General features: G+C 35.2%; 2 protein-coding genes across 2 annotated transcripts in view; one reads left to right on the top strand and one right to left on the bottom strand.

Moving 5' to 3' along the window:
* The first annotated feature begins 5,710 nt into the window (after nt 1-5,710).
* Nucleotides 5,711-15,750, top strand: part of LOC131843822 (serine/threonine-protein kinase D1) — a 122,877-nt gene continuing 112,837 nt past the window's right edge. The window contains 1 exon segment of the mRNA XM_059192579.1: nt 5,711-5,888. The gene's annotated coding sequence lies outside the window, so the exon portion shown is untranslated.
* LOC131843043 (juvenile hormone esterase-like) lies at nt 8,286-14,365 on the bottom strand. Its single transcript, XM_059191636.1, has 6 exons — nt 14,174-14,365; nt 11,612-11,728; nt 11,474-11,553; nt 10,861-10,950; nt 9,368-10,372; nt 8,286-8,487 (listed from the first exon to the last, which is right to left on the bottom strand). The coding sequence occupies exons 1-6, from the start codon at nt 14,363-14,365 to the stop codon at nt 8,286-8,288; spliced, it is 1,686 nt and encodes a 561-aa protein (XP_059047619.1).

Raw genomic sequence — 15,750 nt, 5'->3', positions numbered from 1 at the left:
CCTGTGGTAGGCCATGCCGTTCTCGTATCGGTTTATATAATATATATGTACATAAAATTAATGGAAAGCTTGATTATATTATCTGTGGCGAATTTCAATAAGAACCTTTTATCTGGACAATATTCTCTGTGACGTTTAACATGGAACTGAAAACTAAGATGACTCTGATGTAATTGTTAAAATATTAATATTTAGTTATGTATATACATATCAAATTGGTAACCATTAGATATGTTGCATCTCTACCTACTTACTAATGAATGTTTACTTAGATATTATTAAAGTCAACGAAATGCTGTAAGTAACAATAGAAGCTCAAAGAAAAGTAAGCATTTACGAATTTACTCAATTCTATAATATATTTTTAATGACACAGTTTTGGTTTTTTATGACGTGAATGTTCATGCAATTGAAATTATACTTTATTTTAGTGACATGACAGATAACGTGATATTACATAGTGATATTATACTTTATTGGTGGACCTTTTTTGTCAACATTACCAGATTAAGAAGCTTACACAAGAATAACAAAAAGACATACCAAATTGGCAACGGGAACTGTCTCAGCTGTTGCTGAGTACAACCTTAATGAGGTGCACCTATACCAACGGCGGATTTGGGGGTGGTCATGGGGGTTATGAACCCCCATGAGCCCAGGACTTAGGTGGACCACTAATTGAACATAATGATTTTATTTATATATATATATTTTGTCACCATACCCTTTTAATATGTATTTTTAAGTACAGTACTTACGTACATTAATAAAATACCAACTTTTTACTTGTATCTATTGTTATCAAAATTAAATTATAAGTTCATGACTTGACCACGATTATGTGATCCCCTCATGGCGCCTAGGCTGGATCCACCCTTGACCTACACAGCGCTGGTGTTCAGGCATCCCTCATTATTCATTAAAAATCTTGGACCTCTTCCTATATCGGATTATTATATTAAAAGGATATAGATATTATTTCCCCTTGGTTTTTTTTGTTGTTCTTTGTAAAATCACAGATAAATCACCGTGATGATGAAACAAACACATTCTAATCGTTACCAACAAATGTATTGTTAATATTAGCTATAAAAGTTGAATGTATTTTTTATGTATATGTACATAAGACAGTAGTTCATAGGTATATCTGAATAACCTACTATTTTTCTTATACGAATTAATAATTATGTAACTCTTGTCTTGCCATTACAATAATATGTTACACAAATTATATGCCGTTCATTACAATTAAATAAAAAATCTACTTATAGTACGGTACGAACAGTGAGGATAAAATCTGAAGTCCATACTGAGCAACTACGCACCGTGAGGTCAAAAAGCTGCTATTGAGGGTTCTAATTGAAACTACATGGATGAGAGGACTTTAACTAGAAAACCATACTACAGACAAAACCAAAACATTTGTGTATTTTCTGTATATATTATTGTCTATATATGTCATTGTGACGCGTATTATTTATTGTACCTATTTCCACCACTGCGCAATTCCTCACAGTAACTCAAAGGTTGACTGGAAGAAATCCCTCTTCTGGGATAAGTCCGCCATTGTACGCATGTTTTTATTTTCTAAGTCAATTGTGTCCTTTTATTTATAATATTATTGTACAATAAAGTATTACAAACAAACAAACATCTTAATAGCGCCATCTAGTTTGTACGAAGTGAAATAGAATTACTAACATTTTAATTGTTTTAAACACAGACCCAACTCCAATTGTAGGTCCAGTTTTCGCTACTCACGAGGCAATAAATTGCCTAAAGCAAACAACTTTTGACTCGCTCCTCATCACTGCCCTAAAATGGCTCCTGATTTCAGTGTCATTTGTAGGTAATAGTACAATAGAATTGCATTGAAGACGTTTTAATTTATTAAACAATTTATATATTTACTTCGTGAGCACGGCTTGTGCAACCTAATAGAAACATTGAGAGAAGTAAATACCATTATTTACCATAAATTATTTATTTTAAAATCCATTTAACTATATTAATATTGTACTAAACGCGGATGTTTAAAAATAAGTAACTTATATAGATCTCTAGCTAATAACAAGTCCGTGAGTAATATAATTGGTTCTCTCAGGCACTTCCCTTTCCCCTCCGATGGATCCCCCGTCCAATTCAAACGGGGATCGAAATTACGACGGCCTGAGCCGTGGCTCAAACCCCTAGCGGTGCCCTCAGACTAAAGTCGTATCCGTCAGGCGGGAGTTGGCTTTCAGCCGCTCCATAAGTCCTTCCTCTGGTTTGGAGTGCCATCTGCACTCGCCCCTTATCGTCCGGTGAAGCTGTAAAGGCCAGCGGCTAACAGCATTAGAGTAGTCCGAAACAATCTTAGGTGCTCTGACAATATACGTCAGATCGACCCGAATATCCGAAACCGAGGCGGAAGTAATCAGGGTTACAAACACCATTTAATAATCATCATTTAAACCAGAGGTTCCCAAACCTTTGCCATATTTTTCGGTTTTGAGTAGACCCCCTGTTGCGGCCTCTTTGACAGACACTAGACAGAACAATTGACAAGCGACGAATACGGACGACAATATAGAAATTTGACTATTTATATTTTACAAGCTTTTGCCCGCGGCTTTGCTCGCGTTAATTTATCCCCTTAGGGGTAGAATTTATCAAAATCCTTTCTTAGGGGTGCCTACATCATAGTAGCTTTATGCATGCAAAGTCTCAGCCCGATCGGTTTAAAATTGACATACTTTCATCCCCTATTTTATACCTTTGGGGGTAGAATTAATAAAAATCCTTTCTTAGCGGATACCTACGTCATAACATCTACCTGCATGCCAATTTCAGCCCGATCCGTCCAGTGGTTTGGGCTGTGCGTTGATAGATCACTACGTCAGGCATCTTTGAGTTATATATATTTAGATTATCAAACAAGGTCTCTTTCATTACCGACGACAATCTGCCGTCGGCCGACAAGCAAACTGTTCACCCCCCATTCTTACCTGGTATTGATTTTTTGTAAAAATCTAACTATAGTAAAATTAAGTATTAAAAACTTAAAGTAAAAACAACAAGATGATCGCTGTCGTAGACCCCTTGCAGTTTGTCATGGACCCCTGGGGGTCGATATAGACCACTTTGGGAATCACTGATCTAAACCCATTAGGCGTATATATCTGTCACTTAATGACTTGAAAAAATGTGATAATTATTATTGTATCGATTTATGTTAATAGATAAGTATTAAACATTGTAAATAGGTTAAAAATATTATGAAATACATTCCTGTTATGAGTATTAACCTTTTTATTTTTTAATTCATAACTGTGTTGCCATTAACTTTTACCGACTATACTTGAATTGAAATTAAACCTACCTAGTGGATGAGTCTACCATAGTTTTAGTCATGAATACTGATAAATTTTAGATCTTTCTAGGTGTTTCTATCGTCAGACAATTAACATGAAATGTAAATCAGTACTACCACATATAATATAATATTACATAGTACTACTGAAAATTTCTCCGAACCTCTAAACTTACAACCTTTACCCCTGGGGGGAAAGGGAATTGTTAGTAATGTGAACTGTTGACCCCATTGCTAGCAATGTACCATGTCAGGTTGACCTCCACGCGGTTCCTCCTGGAAACCAAAATAAATTCTTGGAGAATTTGTCACGATGGGCGATTGTTCATCTTATCATCCTCCACTGGTGCCCCGCCAGCGTAAACCATTAGCGCAGGCGGGTGCACCGTTCCATTATCATAAAAAAAAACCTTTACCGCTTTATAATCTAGTAAACAAAATTCTCGTGTCACAATGTTAGTTAATCCTCCAAAATGACTTGACCGATTTATATGAAATTTGTATGCATATTCAGTAGGTTTGAGAATTGGCTACTATCTAATTTTCATACTCCTAAGTGATAATGGTTGTCCACCCCTAGTATTTTTTTATTTTTTATATAATATGGCATTAAAAAAAACGACAACCCTAAATTTTCACCGTTCTAACACCAAACCCTATATTATAAACGCGAAAGTATGTGAGTATGAATGTTTGTTACTCTTTCACTCAAAATCTACTCAACGGATTTTGATGTAACTTTACAGTAGTATAGCTTATGCATCAGAATAGCATATAGGTTATATTTTTTTATTGAATTTTATGTAAGAAAATAGTTGGCTGTACCATGTGCGCTAGTGCGGGTGACAGTTTCGTTTTACTCTTGAAAGTTGCCGCGATTTACAAATTATGAATTACTATTTCAGCTTTATCACATTCGTAATATATTATATCATTAATAACGGTAGTAATTTAAATTTAGCAATTGTTAAATGAAACAACTGTCACCCGCACCATGCTACAGCGCATACGGTATAGCAGAAAATATTAATGAAGTCCATAGCTAAATTCATTACACCACTAACTTCGGGTAGTTGCTTAATGTGAGAATGCAACAAGTTTTTTGATGTATGAATCAGCGGCTGATTGTACCTTTTATATTTCTGATGCATAGTAATCATCATCATCATCATCATCATCGCAGCCCGGAAGACGTCCACTGCTGGACATAGGCCTCCCCCAAAGATCTCCACGACGATCGGTCCTGCGATGCTCGCATCCAATGCCTTCCAGCGATCTTGACCAGATCGTCGGTCCACCTTGCTGGAGGCCTTCCCACGCTGCGTCTTCCGGTCCGTGGTCACCACTCGAGGACTTTGCTGCCCCAACGGCCATCTATCCTACGAGCTATGTGCCCTGCCCATTGCCACTTCAAAGTCGCAATTCTTAAAATGCATAGTAATGCAATCTGGAAATTTTTTCAGGTAGTTCATTCTTTCTGTGAAAATATATATTTAAGCTTAAAATTTTTACATTATTCCAGGTGATAGTAGGTGCAGTTTTATAAATAAGTGCTACATATATTTGATTTACGTTCAGTAAACCCCTAATCATTAACGTTGTATAATATCACAGTAAGAAATTAAGTTGATTACAATTTGATCAGGCGCTTTCATTAATATTTATGAAATGTATGATATATTTCGTCAGACCACAAATCTACTTTGATTTTAAGTACCTACTCTTAAATCGAAACATTATTTACAAATAATATTTGTTAGTCTCTCATATATGTACAATATTATCATCCTTGTAAACATATGCAACTTACTAATATTATAAACGCGATAATTTGTTTGTATGGATAGATGGATGGATGTTTGTCACTATTTCACGCAATAATTACTAAACGGATTTTGATGAAACAAAATTATATAGCTTATGAATCAGAATAACAGATAAGCTATAAATTACACGCGACTGAAACGCGGGTACAGGTAGTGAATAAATAATTGTACTAGTAAAAATAATTAGAACAAATAAATACAATTTAATTGAAAACGCTGTTGTTACTTTTTATTTTATAATCATTATTGATTTATAGTATATAAATCAAAGAAAAGAGATTATAAGAATTAATTAAAAAATCTTTTATATTTCAATTTCTGAACGTGTCTAGATGTGTTCTAATCAAAGGTAATGTTCAAAGGTAAAACTTGTTTATTGAAAACAGAATAAGTCTGTGTATCTCTGTCTGATATGCACAGTTTGAAAAAGACAGAAATAACTTGATAAATGGAATGGATTATGCTATGGAACACTCCTAACGTCATGCGAATTGACGCGAAGCGCTAATGTCATGTTATAAATGTCAAAAGAAATGTGACTGTGGCCCCTGTTTTGTCTTTTACAAATTTACTTGTTGATTTTACAATAATATTAATGTGAAATAAGTGATTAGTGGCGTTGTGAATACAAGGAAACTATGCTGTAGTGTTGTGAATGCAGAATCCACTCTGCACTTATCATCTTCGTAGGTGGTGCCCTAATTGTTCAGGTAACGGTATTATTTATTTTTGACGACGTCGAAGGCTCTCAAATCCGGCTCATGTAGTGAGTAGATCGATTACAGATCCTCAAAATGCCTTGTTATATAATATAAACATGTATAATTGAAATATTTGTGTTCAATATGAATGCGGTAACATGTCAAGAAGGTAGACACCTACGTTGTTTTGATCGGAAGTATAAAATAGTTATTCTAAATTTGTCTTTTATTTTAGAAAACACTAAAAGTCCTGCAATTGACTATTAATATTCTGTACCATAAATTATGGCTGTTTTATTAAATAAGCACTTGATATTTATACTAAACATATATGATAAAATATTTTTTATCAACGTACATATTATCTAGTAATCTAAAAATAGAGTTATTTATGTATGTATGATCATTGTTTATATAAAAATATTTGTATGGTTATAGATCTTTTACTATTTAATGGTATTTCATTTCATCTATTACATATAAATAAAATTGGAGTGTCTGTTTGTAATGTTGAAATAACTGTTTTTTACATCACCACATAGTTTCATATAAGTACTAGCTGTTCTCGCGACTTCGTCCACGTGGAATTTAATTTAATTTTTCTAAAATAAAAGTAGCCTAACTTACTCCTTATTATATCAGCTACCTGCTAAAAAAAGTCCCGTCAAAATCGGTCCAGCCATTTCAGAGATTAGCCAGAACAAACAGACAGATGGACAAAAATTGTAGAAAATGTTATTTTGGTGTATGTACCATATTTATATTCATATTTATGTAATAAAAAACGGTTATTTCGATATTACAAACAGACACTCCAATTTTATTTATATGTATAGATACTAGCTGTGCCCGCAGTTTCATCTGCATGAAATTTATAGCTTATATGTTATTCTGATGTATAAGCTATATTACTGTAAAGTTTATCCCAATCCATCAGTAGTTTTTGCGTGAAAGAGTAACAAACATCCATCCATACTCAGAAACTTTCGCATTAATAATTTTAGAAGATTACTAAACAATATAATTAAATTAACAACCATAGACTGAGCAGACCAGTACCCATAAGCCAGTTTTTTATTTGTTTGTTGTATTAAATACATATATAAATATATATATGTACATATATAAATATTGTCACTAGGAATACAATTGGCACTAGTTAGTTATTGTAAACATATTAACACTTCATCATGTAGATATTGCAGTTAATTCAACTTGGATTAATTGAATCAAAGATAACAAGACAATCGAATGTTATATTATATAAAAGTGATAACAAAATAATATATCTTTACATTTTAACCTAACTTGAAGTTTTTATGAAAACTGATTTTGTGATAGTTATTTATAAACGTTCATGTTTAATATACATTATTTACATTATTACTCGGGTCTAAAGTCAACTTGTGACCACGGCTAGCATAACCTAATCGAAACATTGAGAGAGGTAAATTTTTATTTGCCATAAAATTATTTGTGTTAAGACACGGTTAATAATATAAATAATGATTTTGTGATGTTTTAAAATTTGTTCTTGTTTGTGAAGTATTAATTTCTTTCTAAATTTGAAAGTAACCTGACATGGTACATTGCTAAATGTACCATGTCAGTGCTAGCTCCATGTGGTTTCCCAAGTAAACCTTTGTGATAAATTCATGGTCAACTAACAACAAACTTTTGACTTGGTTCAGAGTCGTGCTATGAGAATTATCGATGATCCCAATCACTCAAACGGTGTCGAGTCACATAGCTTGAGGCTTCGCATCGCTTTGTGCTTTCTACTGAATATACGACGGACTGTGTTTTGAAGAATTGTTTGACATGATACCCACGGCTACCTTTTACCATCGCATCCCTCGCCATCGACAGCGAATTCATCCCCACACGCTGCAACATAAGTGGTCTCGGACAGTGCAGTTCCAGAGGAGCTTTCATCCGCGTACCCATAGATTGCAGAATGAACTACCTGCCGAGGTTTTCTCACGAGACTACAGCATGGGTTTTTCAAGAAGGTTATATTAAGGTTTCTTAAGGGTCGGCTTAAAAAATGGTTATTTCAATATTGCAAGCAGACACTTTAATTTTATTTATATGTATAGATTACGTTGTCACGTTGTTTGTCCGCGATGGATTCATAAATTGCTAAACCGTTTGCAAATTTGATTTGCTCATTATGTTCAATTTGATCGAACTCTAAAGATAAGATAGCTTACATCTCAATTTATAGTCGCAATATGATTTTGTTGACTCAGCCACAGCACGCGTGGCCGGGTCTGCTAGTTTTTTATATATATAAACCAAATGAACTTATACAATACTTATTGAAATCAGTATAAATTTAATATAACATCACTCAATCGAGGTAAAAGAAGAATCAACTTAACAAATAAAAATTTACTGAGACTACTAAGGCATAGTGTCATTAATTTTGTGTTTCCTAAGAAACCTTCTATAGATATCGTCCCAAAATATGACCCGTTCTGTTGTCACATCTGATATGGCTAAGACGTCCCCAAATATGAGTCCTGTCACCCCTTTGATGGAGTCACTTGCTGTTACTGGTGGCCACACGACTGGTATTAAACTTGTTATTAGAGGTGTTGGATCTCTGGAAATAATAAAACAAATACGTCTACGATATTTGAAATAAAAGATAGGCGGACATACCGTCCTAAAGATACAATCCATCTATAGGTTTTTATTAAGACCTGTTCAACTGTAGTGTTAAGATAACAAACAGACGGTCTGTCAGGCAAGCTTTTGCATTTATAATATTGGTATGGATTGGCTAATTTGTTCATAGCATTGATATCCTTACGGTTACAATGCAAAAATATATGGGTAGTCTTCAGTTTGTATTTCTATCTAGTTTAATTTCGGGATCAATTTTATATGTAACTGTCGTAGCTGTCCCGGCAAACGTTGTTTTGCCTTAAAATAAAAATTAGGGGTGGACTACCCCTAACATTTAGAGGGATGAAAAATAGATGTTGGCCGATTCTCAGACCTACTCAATACGCTCACAAGATTTCATGAGAATCGGTCAAGCCGTTTCGGAGGTGTATGGGAACGAAAACTGTGACACGAGAATTTTATATATAAGATAATCTATATTTTGGGCGGTCTAGAACTGCAGTGGGTTCTATACTAGGACCTATATCTAAAACTGCATTAGCAGCTCTTGTCAGGTTTCACTGGGCAGGAAGAATATGACGAGTGGAGAAGGTGAATGTTGACGTATGTCGGCAAATGGCCCTTAAAACCTACGCCAGGTCACAAGTCCCAGAAACTTCTTGGACTTTACCTTTCTGCCACACGATGGGCCGGCACCCGCACGGTGATTTTATGGAATGGATAGAATTTCGCCTCACGTTAACTTGTTATCAGTTACTAGAGATAGAAATACAAACATTTTCAATGATGTCCAATTTGAACTTACTACTTAAAAGGCCTAGACAAGAGCAGAGAATTTAAATATATTGACTTACCCTATTTTAATAAAGCTACTCCACATAGTGACTAATCTTCTTAGTGCCAGTTCATGCGTAACATCACTAGCATCATTTCCATTAAAAAGATAGTCTATTAATTTATAATCTCGTGTTTCCACATCGTCTAATTGCCGAGAGTTACATTTGTATGTAAATTTCATTAAATAAACTGGATTAGAACTAGCTTGTGCATGGAGTGCAGCAGATTTGATAACCGGATACTCCATAATGATGTCCCGAAAATACTCTTCATATACTCGAAATATACTATCACCTATCTCTGTTCCACTAAAGTAAAAATCTTTCACCAACTCTCCAATTTTATGTTTTAATTCGTCACTTTTGAATTCCAAATTGTTTGGCAATAAAAGTTCGAAGTTTTCCGGTATAGATTCAAAATAGTTTCTAGATACGTTAGTTAATTTAACTTCATCTGTGAATATTAGCATCATTGGTACTTTATGATAATTTCTTTTCTTGAAAATATCCATAAGGTCCGTATCTATGAAAGCATTGTTATTTGTACTCTCAATGCACGGTAAAAATATTAAATTTATCTTCAAAAGTTCTACAGCAGAAGCTGTTCTAAAAAACATTGATAGATCTTTCGCATCTTTTCTGCCCTTATATCCCAACATTGTTGCTACATCGGCAGCAATCGTTAGAGAGTCATAACTTACAGATACAGGAGATAATGCAGTCCCAGACTCTAGTATCACTTTATGCAGTAACCCATTACTTAATCCGGATAACAAAACTAACTCTACAGCGGCCGCTCCAAATCCAAACCCATAAACTGTGATATCTAGCGGATTACCGCCGAAATTCGCTATGTTTTTATGAATCCAGTACAAAGCGGCTACAATATCTTTAAGACCGGCGTTGCCAGGAGCTTCAGTTATGCCCAGACATAGAAAGCCGAGGGCACCGAGTCTATAGTTGAAGGTTACTATTAATAAGCCCTCCCGAAGAAGCCTCACAGGCGCTTGGAAATTACCCCATCTGAAAGTTACGTGACAATTATTGACGCCCTCAGTGGCACACCGCCATACTTTAACGGTAGTGGGCTCGATTCCCAATACGATGCAAATATTTGTGCTCATGAGTTGTTTGTATTGGCCTGGGTGTTTTCTATGTATATTACGTAGGTATTAACAAATAAATTGAAATTCAAAATATCTTTAATCTTGTAGGTCTATTACAGACTCTTATGATATGTCAAATCTACCGTCAGTTCGGAATGATTTCGAGAGGAGAAGAACTGACAAGAAACTCAGCTCGTATTCTTTTCAAATAAATGTTGTACATGTTTACAATAAAATATTTAAGTATTTAATCTGTGTGTAGTACCCATAATAACAAGCTCTGCTTAGCTTGGGACTAGATGGCGGTGTGTGAATTGTCCAGGATTATAATAATAATAATCTTTATTTACTACTCACAGGGTTCAAGAACAATATACATAAATTATGTTCAAACTTTCCACTTACTCGTTGTCAAGCCTGGAGTCTGAACTAGGTCGAGATCTGTAGGTACCACAGATCTCCAAGCTCTCTCCGGGATCTTCTAATCTCAGTCCTCTGAAGTGACAACGCATTAGTGGGATCGCGGATGTCACATGATAACGTGATATCCGTAGTACTGTTTATGTATATAGGCGACGATTACTGGTAGGGGTAAAGGTATTGATAATAATGTGGACTAATAACCCCATTTCTAACAATATACCATGTCGGGTTAACCTCCCCATAAACCATTGTGATAAATTCATGGTGAATTTACCACGATGGGCTAACTCAACTGAATTCGTACTTATTTTATCATCCACTGGTGCCCCGACAGCGTAAACCGTTACCGCAAGTACTAGATAGCGAACTTTGAATAAGGGCGAGCACAATAGATCTAACAGGTCGCAGTGTTACAGGTCATAGCCCCTAATAATAGTGCAAACCCCCATTAAAAAAAAATAACGCAGGCTGGTGCATCATTCAGTTATCATCCATAAGTTACTGATGGACCGTCAGCTTATTTACCATTCCAATTATAAAAAACAGTATATAAGTACCCATATCCAAAACACCCGTCATGAACCACCACAAATACTGGCAGTGTCTCTGCATGCTCTGCTTGACCCGGTGCGTCGCTTCGAAGATACCGTCCCACCGTGGTGGTGATTTCGGTGCCTGTGACAAAAGCATATTGATTCTTTTTTGCCAGTAAATTTATTCAGTACCTGCTGACCCGAGTGAAAATGTTGAGAACGAGGCAATTCTCCACGCCTTCTCCGTCAGGCTGTGGACATTTGACCCGGTGCGTCGCCTCGAAGATACCGTCCCACCGTGGTGGTGATTTCGGTGCCTGTGACAAAAGCATATTGATTCTTTTTTGCCAGTAAATTTATTCAGTACCTGCTGACCCTTTTTTTTTTCGACTACTCTAATGCTGTTGGCCGTACAGCTTTTTTTTTTTCGGCTACTTAATACAGCTTCAGCGGACGTTAGGGGCGAGTGCAGATGGCACTCCAAACCCGCGGAAGGACTTATGGAGCGGCTGAAGGCCAACTCCTGCCTGACGGATACGACTTTAGTCTGAGGGCACCACTAGGGGTTCGAACCTCGGCTCAGGCCGTCGTAATTTTGATCCCCGTTTGAATTGGACGGGGGATCGATCGGAGGGGACAGCTACAAAAATATTACAAATAACATATGAGAAATCAATAAAACGAAACATTAGCGCGTTTCAATTTTGTTACAGCGCCATCTATTGGCGTTGAATGAAAACACTATTGTTTCACTGATTATTATCTAAACCTTAACATACTCCCATAAAAAACATAATCATTAGTATAAAATAGAACTAAGGAGCTTAAAAATGGCCTTGAGAGTTCTGACGAGTGGGACAGGGACTGTCCCGCGCGGGTTTTGGCCTACATTCGTCCCGCCAGAATTAGGTCAAAAAGTGTATTGTATTGTGTATGTATATTCTGTAAACAATTATTTGACAGACGATCTTGTATGGCGTTCGTTGTTCAGACAAGGAATTTTATATTTTAAACTAGCTGTACCCGCGACTTCGTCCGAATTTAACTTTATTTTTATAAAATAAAAGTAGCCTAAGTTACTTCTTATTACATCAGCTACCTGCCAATAAAAGTCCCATCAAAATCGGTCTAGCCATTTCAGAGATTAGCCGGAACAAAAAGACAGGCAGAGAAAATAGTAAAAATTGTTATTTTGGTGTATGTACCGTATTTATATTCATATGCATGTAGTAAGAAACGGTTATTTCAATATTACAAACAGACACTCAAATTTTATTTATATGTAAAGATAAGTTAGAGATATACACTACTTAAATGCTATGTAATATTTGAAGATTGAAATTGATTAAAAAACAATAATTACCTAAAACAATTTACCAGTTGAGTTTCTTGCCAGTTCTTCTCAACTGAAGTACCTAGCCGAAGTGCACGCTAAAGTAAAGGCATAGTTACAAGAAATATTACGTGCACGAGAATAGATTAAGAAATTCTTTATTCCAATATGTAAGTTACATTTAACCTTTTGTGGTATGATATTCATTAGTTATTATCCTCGATTTTTCGATAAATTGATAAATATTTAGTGAGGTAAATAATACAGGCAGCATTGAGCGTATTTGTATTAGGTAATATTTGTTTAATACTATGTGCTAAGTATATAAAATACATAAATATATATATAAAATTAATATAAAATATGGAAATATTCTTAATATTGACTTTAATATACAATAGTATATAAGAAAGTAGACAAACAGTATAAAAGTAGTTTAATAGTTATAAATCACATAGGTATAGTCAAGTTAATCAAATGTTCAATAAATTTAGGACATCAATTACTAGAAACTGTAACAAGAGATAATTTAAAACGTACATTCATTAGTTATTTTTTTAATCTATCGCTCATTCGAAAAACTTTCTCATCACAAGAATGAGGAAGAACTTGCATCATCATCTGCTCCTTATCCTATTTATTTGTGGTCGGCGTAATATGTTTTTCTCTTCCATTCATCTCTGTTCGCAATCATCTCGTTATTTACTTCCTTTTTTACCATATCATCTTTCTCAAGCCATTCATCTCTTCGGTCTTTCTCTGCCCTTGTCCACAACCAACCATCCACATTCATATGTAACACCTTCCTTAAAATATTATCTACATTCCTACTTCCTATAACCAAGAAGAACGATGCGTGATGTTCTTTTCTAGAGGCCGAAAAGTACAATGATTTTGATTTTGGTTTGTTTGGCAAAGTTTGTCCTGTATACATAATGTTTTTGTTTCCTACCTCATTTAAAAGATACAATCTACGTCCGCGTCCACGTTTCGTCTAATACGTTGTGATAATGATCTCACAGCGCAAAATGAGGTTTGCGTTAGGGATGTGATAAAGTAATCACGACAAAAAGCCGATTAAATGATTCTATATTTGTATTTAAAAAAATCAATTAATAGACTTTTACACAGAGGTTTTGGCCTAAGAAAAAATCTGTACAGCCCGAATCGTTATTATATTTTTAAAAATGTATTATAGTAGTTTTTTTACTGTCGTTTTGGCCTAAGAAGAACAAAACCAAGTATTCTCAACCCATAAAGGCTTACGGTCTAAAAATCAAGACAAAACAATGGTTTAAACAAAACATATATTGGACTTAAATTCGGTTACTAATTAATCGATTAAAAAATCGATTGCTAACACAAATATTCGACTTTTATACGCAACGTTCACATCTCTAGTTTGTGTCTATCAACAAACGAAGCTGACCTTAAACCTGTCGTAACGTGTGGGCGGCCGGCTGTAGGGGAGTCCGAGGAAGGCGTAGTGGGGCGGGTCGGGGGTGAGGTACCCTCGCACCACACCTTGAGTAGTTCCAACGTCACGGTGAACCCTCGAGGTCGGGCCGGCCCGTGCGTACACCACCGTCAAAATACCCGCAAAAGGCAAGACTGCAACCATGCTCCTGACTTAACTTTGTAACTGAGGTTGCAGACGGTACGATTTCCCTTAGTGCTAGTAAGTTACTCCAACTAACATTATTATCAAAACACCTTATTGTGGAATCTAAACAATTGTAATATTTGAATTTATACAGATTATCCTTTGATGTACAGTCAACTGAATATACTTGTCCGAGTGTCTGTTTGCCGGGCAGAAAATAATACGGTATACGTGAATGGATTGATATAGAAATGTTTAAATTTATTTTTGTTAATTTATTTGGCGAAAGGTTTATTTCATTTATATTCAGTTCAAAAATCTTTGACTAAAAATCTTTCGGAAAAGAGGATATAACTTTCTGCAAACATTAGCCAGACATTTGGTGGTAAGTGATCAACATCGCTTTTAGACGTGGACATTATATGACACTCGTGATACCACTTTGCCATTTTGATTGTCTAAGGTGTTATGCTCCTTATCCTGTACTACCTTTACTTTATCTCACCTTAAAACCAAAAGCCAACTTACAAAGCAATCTGATTGGATGCTAAAATTGATAAACAGAGGTAATATTTGTATTCATGAGTATGATTGATCGTATCGCTCTGGGTGTTTTCTATGTATTTACAAAAAATATCTAAGTATTTATATCAGTTGTCTAGTACCCCTAACACAAGCTCTAGCTAAGCTAGATAACGTTGTGTGAATTATCCTAGGGGTACTATTGTTATTTACCTGTCGTAGACTTTTTACAAAGCCTATCTCGGTGGAATGCTCATGGGTGGTAGATATTTACCATCCGATGAGCCGCATGTTCAAACCAGCAAACGCTAGAGGGAAAACTGCCTTCTATAGCGTAGGTCTTGTACCTTGTTCTTTGCTAAGTACTTGTTTCAAATAAGAAATATATTATTTCCTATAGTTTATTTGTGCTGATATAAAGTGGTATAATTATTGTAGAATTTTAGAAATGCATAAAATAATTACTTACGATTTTAAAATTTAATTCGTCTATTACAAAGTCGCTTTTATGCAGACCATATAGTCTGTTCTTTTAATTACACGTGAATTCGAAAACGTTACAGTAATTGCATCTGTATGAAGCTGGAGCGAGTTAAATGTAATTGATGACTTTAAATCTATTATAATACCAGCTTTTCCCGCGACTTCGTCACGATGAATTTAACTTTATTTTTCTAAAATAAAAGTAGCCTGAGTTACTCCTTATTACATCAGCTTCCGGCCAAAAAATGTCCCGTCAAAATCGGTCCAGCCATATCAGAGATTAGCCGGAACAAACAGACAGACAGACAAAAATTGTAAAAATGTTGTTTTGGTGTATGTTCCGTAGTTTTATTCGTATGCATGTAGTAAAAAACAGTTATTTTAGTATTACGAACAGA

The sequence above is a fragment of the Achroia grisella genome, unplaced genomic scaffold, assembly GCF_030625045.1.
Source record: "Achroia grisella isolate CSIRO2021 unplaced genomic scaffold, CSIRO_AGI_Agris_v1 utg1086, whole genome shotgun sequence".
Classification (NCBI taxonomy): Eukaryota; Metazoa; Arthropoda; class Insecta; order Lepidoptera; family Pyralidae; genus Achroia; species Achroia grisella.
Note: the sequence above shows the minus strand (reverse complement) of the source record. Positions and strands in the feature narration are given on the sequence as shown.

What these genes read in the sequence shown, in the direction of transcription:
- LOC131843043 (XM_059191636.1), bottom strand. Translation starts at nt 14,365, where the DNA reads ATGGTTGCAGTCTTGCCTTTTGCGGGTATTTTGACGGTGGTGTACGCA. An exon ending in CACGTTACGACAGGTTTAAG is followed by an intron (nt 11,729 to 14,173) that starts GTCAGCTTCGTT and finishes CTTTTGTCACAG; the next exon opens with GCACCGAAATCACCACCACG. An exon ending in GACTCCAGGCTTGACAACGA is followed by an intron (nt 10,373 to 10,860) that starts GTAAGTGGAAAG and finishes CGTAACTTTCAG; the next exon opens with ATGGGGTAATTTCCAAGCGC.